This window comes from Limulus polyphemus, unplaced genomic scaffold, assembly GCF_000517525.1.
Source record: "Limulus polyphemus unplaced genomic scaffold, Limulus_polyphemus-2.1.2 Scaffold1464, whole genome shotgun sequence".
Classification (NCBI taxonomy): domain Eukaryota; kingdom Metazoa; phylum Arthropoda; class Merostomata; order Xiphosura; family Limulidae; genus Limulus; species Limulus polyphemus.
The window spans coordinates 149785-157587 of NW_013667074.1; the positions used below are offsets into that span (position 1 = coordinate 149785).

Genomic DNA, 7803 nt, shown 5'->3' on the forward strand with positions numbered 1-7803 from the left:
TTTCGTTTGATACTTTAGACTTTCCTTAGAAGTATTTTAAAGGCTGGTATTAGACATAATGTGATTTATATATTAATATTTTTAAACACGCAACATTCTGATAATTCTGATCTGATACTTTGATTTCCTTAATTAGCGGTGTCAGTAACATTTTAACATAAAAAACGTATCTTAATTCATGGAATGTTTAATTTTTCTGGTTTTATTTAATTCTAAACAAGCGCATTGATCGCATATTTTTTTGGAAGTCGAACTATTATTCTTAATATGCATCTTTCACATTCGGCTAAAATTATAGTCCATTGTTGTGCTATACCAAAAAGAAAAGTAACCTGTATATTAGGAAAGAAAATATTATTATTTGTTTAGAAAATAAACATATTTATATTTTAATTAACAAACTTAAAGAATGATACAAATAACCAGAAACGACCTAATCAAATCAAATCACTGATGTTCGTGTTTTTTCAATGATTTGGTTTTTCTTAAAGTAATTTTCAGCTTACCAGGTTGTGAAGCCTTAACACTTCCTGTTGAAGTCTTGTTAAGCACGTGACCTGTGCTTGGTAAGCTTCAAGACTTTTCTGTCGCCTGGAAGGAGAAAACAAACTTGAAACATAAGAGAAGAAGAACGTAAGTCTAAAAATGGTTTCATTTACCTTTGCTTATCTGTCAAATATTAAACAGCTTAGCCCTTTGTGTACGTGAAACGAAGTATCTGCTCTGAAGAAACTGACTCAGGATCGACATGATTGCGTTTGCATTCATCAGGTCAAAGCTCAAACGCAAAAGATTCGAAACGTCAATCGTGAATTTAATCTTACTAGGGCACTCTTTTTTCTTCCTTTCTTTTTTAAACAAAAGCAAAGAAACAGCTTATTATATCCTTTGAGACAAAATAGTAAAATAACAGCTTATTTTACGGTTATATTAGAGACTAAATAGGTTAGCTCTTGTTTCTCCTTCGGATATTAAAACGATAGTCCGTGTTTTAATACTCATCTATCAAACATATTGACGTTATTTTATCAATAAAATATAAATGTATTAGTCTTTCTTATCCCTTAAAATATAACCGAATTAGTTCGTATTTAGTTTTAGATATTAAACCAATTAGCTTAAAATTTGTATAAAGTTATTTTAAACTTAGGATAAGTTCTTTTTTCTAGAGTTTAGCTCTTTCTGTTGTAAGCAGTTATTTCTAAACATTTTGTTAGCATAAAGAAAATTCAGAAGTAACTTGACTGATAACTGGTACAGGAATTGAGCATCTTTACCGATAAAAAGATTTACTGAAACGTTTCATCAGAAGAAATTAATGTTTAATTCAAAGCTGTAATTAGTGGTAATTCGAAGAAAGCATAAAAAGTCATTAAAGGTATCTTACAGCCGTCGTTTCGCTTCAGTCTTTTAGAACTCTGATTAATTTAACCGTCGAAATATTATTCTACATATGTGTTTTCAAGTGAAAATCGTAAGTTAAAACTAAAAACCATAATTATGCAGCCTAAGTTCCATTTGTGATTAAACTACGCTTATAGCCTAGCTGCGATGCATTAGTCGACTGTGAACTTATTTACGTGGTCGTATCTCGGATAGCTGGTTTCAAACATTGCATTAATGGCACCCACTACAGAATATCACCACGTTAAGCTTTCCTTCGCGCGCGTGCACTACCTTTTCTAATAACCTGGTTCACCCATTTTCAGAAACCCTAGATTAACATAATGTAAAATTTTGATTGAAGATTGTTTTTTTTATATCTTAATAAGTGATAATTATAACAGCTTAGATTTGTTTGTTTGTAGTTAAGCACGAAGCTACACGATGGACTATTTGTGCTGTGCCTACCACGGGTATCGAATCTTGGTCGTTAGCAGACTTACCGCTATGCCACTGGGGTACAACAGCTTAGAATTGTATCTGATAAAGTTTTTGATATTTACACGTAGTCTATATATATATATATATATATATATATGAAGGCTTACTAACTTATAGGCCTCTAAATTTAAACCCAATTTGAATCTAATTTCAAAGATTCGTCAGATAAATTATATATTTTCCACAAGCGTCAACTTAATAAAAAAAGGTCATTCATAGTACTTATAAAACGTAGCCCTTTTATCTAATTATTGCCAAGTTAATTTTTTCGCAATTGATGCATTGTTATAACCCCTCGGAATGTGACCATTGTTATAACCTCACGGAATGCGACCATTGTTATAACCTCACGGAAAGCGACCATTGTTATAACCTCACGGAATGCGACCATTGTTATAACCTCACGGAAAGCGACCATTGTTATACCTCACGCATTGTGACCATTGTTATACCTCATGGAATGTGAACTTTTTTTAAGAATATTATTCAATGGCTCTCTATCTATAAACTACTTGAAACTCGCTACAAACTCGGTGCTTTAGTTTGTTTTCAAGTTAGCTGAGTAATCAAGAAAACATAAAACATTTTTTATTGGTAATTTATTTACAAATATCTTCCATACCACGTCTCCATCTCTTCTTCCATTGCTATCACGGCTTCTGGTCTGTTCCATTCTTTTGTTCCAGGGAACGGTGGGTAATGACCTGCGAATTGAACGTTACCTCTCAAAACAAAACAAAAACAAACTACGAAACTAACAAAAGAGCCAATCACAGTCGATATTAAGAGGTTAATATATAAAGGGCTAAATAAAATCTTAGGTTGAGATACTGTTACAAACCTGTCGGTGTTAGACAAAACAAATTGAGGCAGAAAAGGTAACAGATTGAGTATTAAATTGACGATTTTATTTAATAAACCTACTGCTAACCCACCGGGAACGACAAGTGAAGATATCACAAAAATCAACAGTAAAATAAAAAAACGTTAAAGTGATATATAGCTACAAAAAACCTTTTAACACAACGTTCAATGTTTTGTTGACTCTAGTATCATCAAGAAACAATGTAATAAGCTGTTTTGTAGCGAAATAACAATAAAATTGTTTTTTGAAATAGGTTACATTTTTCACTAAAATGAGTATATTTCGGTTCAGCGCTTTACAATAGTTAGTTAAAGATTCGTCCTTAGGTAAATTCTTACACACATTAAATATCTTTATAGGAGGCGTATGAGATACTGATTATTACAATAGTTATTGTATAAATTATTATCATAAACCCAGCTTGTTTCAACACAAAACACAAGAATAATTTATTTATTTTTTGTTTGTTTTTGCTCATTTGGAAATAATTTATATGACGTATATCTAAACATTTCACTGCTCCTTATGGGCTGTGGGCAAATAATGTAGCCATATTGGTAATCAAAGAATTAATAATCGTATTTTATGAGCTTAATTATTTATTTGAATGTTTGTTTTGTTGTTAAGCACAAAGCTACAGAGTTATCTGTGCTCTGCCTACCGAGGGTATAGAAGTCCAATTTGTAGCGTAAAAAGCCCCCCAAACTTACCACTGAGCTATCGAAGGCAGAGCTTAATGAATGAAAATGAGGATTGGAAAGATTTTGAGTACAATGTAATATATAGTTCCAAACAGCTATGCGTACTTCTTTTATAAATTATTAGGTAAAACAATGAAAGCGCATGTATTATTGGATTACATAATAGCGAATATCATTTATAATTCCAAATGGTTTAGGAGTCTTTTGTACAAAAAAAAATCCAACTTTAAAGATACATTTGTATTTTCCTTTCTTTCTAGACTGAAAGAGAAAATCGGAATAGGATAAGTAAGTGAAAAGTATAAGACACATTTGTTTATAACTTAAGTGAATGATAGTCAGGTATATATATATATTATAGGTACGTTTCTAAATAAAAGTTTTATACAAAAATATACTGAAAGCCTAAGGAACAAGTCTTAAACCGATTTCTAAGCATCTAGAACTGTGAAGTGAATACTTTCCATCAAACGGAGGAAGATAACTCATCAATATAGACGTTTCCCAACCTTCGTCAACATCTCTACAAAAAACAAAAAAGTTTCCATTGTCAGGGAAAAAAGGAGATAGAGACATAACTTATTTATATAAATGGTATTGTTATTCGTGGATCCTTTAATTGAGTATTATATATTTAATATCTATGTATATAATATGAAATAAGTGCGCTTATTTTGTAGCTTAAATATATTTTATTCAGTTTACTAATAAACAAAAGGCATTGCTATTCATAAGTATCCGCTGTTCCGCAATATGTAAGCAGAAACAATTCTAATAAAGGAGATAAAGAATAAATTAACTTAACAATGTAACTTTGTATTTACTTGTCTGCCTGAAACGTTGCACAAAATTTAACTAAATATACTTTTTTATTTAGTTGTAGCTTAAATATTTTATATTCAGCTTAGAAATAAAACTTATTGTTATGTAGTAGTCGAAACTATTTCCAATTCTTGATTCTGTAACTCAGACAAATGATTTTGATTTTCAATCTTTTTATAACATCCTTAGACTTACTCAACAAAAATGTAAGAAAAGAGTCGATAGAAAAAAATCAATAACGTCTATACTTGGTGTTACCTATCGATTCCCGAAATAGACTTTTTATTGAATGTGCCAAACGATATAGAACTTAACATTTTAGTCGCTGAAAAAATAATTAAAAGCGGTATTTATTGTTCCCAGTAACTTTGAAGTGAATGTCAACATTTGACGAATTTAACATGAGTTTTTACGAAGTTTGCTTGTCTTAGAATGTCCGCGCAATAAATATTAATCTTAAACTAAGGCAGCTGATCAACAGCACCCACCGCCAACTCTTAGGCTAGTCTAACTAAATAGAAAAATTTGACCGTAGTTTTCATAACGCACCTACAGCACCATAGTGCGAAGCGCGTTTTTACGGTAAGGGGACGCGAACCACGAAACTTCGGGTTCACATAGCGCTGCTGCTAACCACTGGGCCACACTAAGCTCTAATAAGAAGAGAAACAATGGTTTTATGATATAACAACACGTGTTTGTATTTCTAGCTCTCCCTTTAAATATTAGTTAATTAAGCGCGATTCGTTTATTTTTCAACAGGATATGGCAGACTTAATAATGGATATAGAATAAAAAAAAACTGTTCTACCTAAACTTGCTATTCAAGATGACGTCATCAGTAAATCCATTTTTTCGGAAAAACTGGAAACTCGAGTTTTCACTTCTAACGACCAAAGCGTCATAGGGCCCCACTAAAGAAGGGGATTTTAACTTCTACAAGAAAATAAGTTCCAGTTATTGCATAGTATTTATTTATTATTATAACACTTACGTTTAACCACTTCACTCGTATCATGTGGTAACTATTAAGAAACGTAATAATACTATATTAGACACTTATCAGACTGACTCACATTTCAAAACTTCGGACTCAAAAAAAAAGGGAAATTATATGCTGAAATTTCACGTAGTCAGTTTATCAGCCATATAAATAATAACTGACCAGTCTAATTCTTTAGAGAAACCTGGGAAATACAATTTTTATATGTCTGGTAAAATGTAATCTATAAAGATGTACATAATCTATTTTTTGTAAGTTGGACACACAAGGTTCGTTTTATGGACAGGAAATGCATTCTGCACTGACTGATGCTCAACATTTACCATTTTATCTAACAAATTCAACATACTCGGCTGGTTACTGTATTGATTATGGATTTTAGTTTAATATTTACGTAGTATTACTAAATGCTTAAGATATCTCGAAGCAAAAGTTAGAAGCTGATAATGTATTTTAGATATAGAAAAATTTATTTTAACCTTTTGGAAAGGTAGAAAAATATATTTCTATAAAATAAGTTTAGTAAATTTTTTATCGTTAATCATGAATGTATTGTGAAAAGAGTTTACCTGTATGAAGACAAGTGCGTGATAGTTCTGGCTAACTTTACCTCATGCATATAGTTTCGATTCATATATATACGCTACATCTAATTGGAACAAACCAAAATACAATAGACAAAAGATTCAAAATGGCCATATATCTATTAATATGGTGCACGTGGAGCATGTTCCATGGAAATTATTGCTTCAAACAAATATTAAGCTAAAACATTAACCTTCTAGGCTAGTCATTGTCTTTTAATGATATATTTTGCTATAGCAATGTTTGATGGAACGGTTTTGTTTTGGGGTTTATGCGCAGGGCAACACAATAGGTTACTTGCGCTTCGCTCATTACGGGAATAAAACCCCTAATTTTAGAGTTATGAGCCCTGAAGATCATTGTCAATTCAAATAAATGACATCTTTGTTTTCATATCTTGGAATAATTTGCTGTATCTAGTATAATGATAAATGTGTGAGTCCTTAAGGCGATCGTTATTTTACAGAATTTCTATTGTATTTTACCCACTTGTCTTGGCAGGTTTGATCAGCAAAATATTAAAGAACTATTGAAACACACAATAATAAAACATTTTTCAATAACACTAGAAATAGTTGCAGAATTCACTACTAGGCCTTAATCTTATTATTGCGTCTTAAGTTGGTTTGTCGAAATGTCTTAATTTAATGTGTCAAGTAGATCATAAATTATTCATGAATTTACTTAGATCTAATCCACTTAACAATATCTCAAAATGCTGTCGTCTTATACCTTTAAAAGTAAACTCCCAAGATCTCGTTTTCTAAACTTTTTTCGTACTGCCAGGAATGATAAGTAGACAATTTTGGCACCAGGGATCCTGCATCATAGAATAAAACTTCATCTGAAAATTTTGTCAAATGTTTTGCATTTTAGATGAAACAAGCATAACTGAGAATTTAACAAAACGTTTCGTCATAGTATCAAGTAACATATTTAAGGCGAGAAAGTTTTATCAGAATGACTAGCAACAGATAAATTGCATATGTAAATACATTAAGTGAATGTGTATAACCTGAGAAATATTGAAGTTATGTTGGCTGTACAAAAATGTTATCCATCAGTAACTGTTTATATTTGAAGTTTAATAGTTCGATACCTTATTTACCAACAATGTTTAAACATGCACTAATGGGCAAAATAATTGCTACAAGACAGGGAGGTGAAAGGCAAAAACCGAAGGTCCTAAAAAAGTTAAAAAATGTACGAAAAAGTTTCTTTGGAAAGTAACAATTACTGATTTTTCTACGAATTAAATCGAAAGTTACCAACTCTAAAGCAACTTCCTAAAGGGTAAATGCAATTCAAATATAACTCTTTGTTTAAATGTTTGTTTGCTTGTTGTTATTCAGAAAGCTACACAATGGGATATCTGTACTCTACCCGCAGAGGGTATAAAACCCCAATTTTCAGTGTTATAAGCCCTGACATTTAGCACCGAGTCAATAGGAGGAACGGATTAGACTGGATGGAAAATAGCTAGTTAACACCATCCACCGCCAACTCTTGGACCACTTTTTTATTAACGAATAGTGGGATTTTCCGTCACATTATAACTCCCCCACGGCTGAAAGGGCAAGCATATTTCGTGACGGGGATTCGAACCCGCGACTCGCAGATTGCGAGTCGAACGCCATAACCACCAGGCCATGCCAAGCTGTAAAATGGCACAAGTAGCAGTGGTTGTGTAAAGTTAGTTTCAATTGTGAAACCGTAGAAACTATTATTAAGAATTACAAAAAGGGTAATAAAATTATCTGTAAAATAATATATTGAAGATTTACCTTTGAAGACATGAAACCGGTAGAAGAAATTTATGAAGGAGAGAAAAAAAACACCAGAAAAGTATAATATTGGAGTGTTTTATTATTCGTATTCACAGGTGAAACTTATATATATATATATATATATATATATATGTAGAGAGATAAAGCACAATTATA

At 31.6% G+C, this 7803-nt stretch overlaps 1 protein-coding gene across 1 annotated transcript in view; it reads right to left on the reverse strand.

The window, feature by feature from the left end:
* LOC106463702 overlaps positions 1–7803 on the reverse strand; it is an 89874-nt gene that overhangs the window by 15616 nt on the left and 66455 nt on the right. Inside the window, exons 7-11 of the mRNA XM_022391285.1 lie at positions 6593–6680; positions 5084–5208; positions 3915–3973; positions 2507–2588; positions 507–591 (exon numbers count right to left, since the gene is read on the reverse strand). Of these exons, the coding sequence (XP_022246993.1) occupies positions 507–591; positions 2507–2588; positions 3915–3973; positions 5084–5208; positions 6593–6680 (439 nt within the window). The remainder of the gene's footprint in view (positions 1–506; positions 592–2506; positions 2589–3914; positions 3974–5083; positions 5209–6592; positions 6681–7803) is intronic.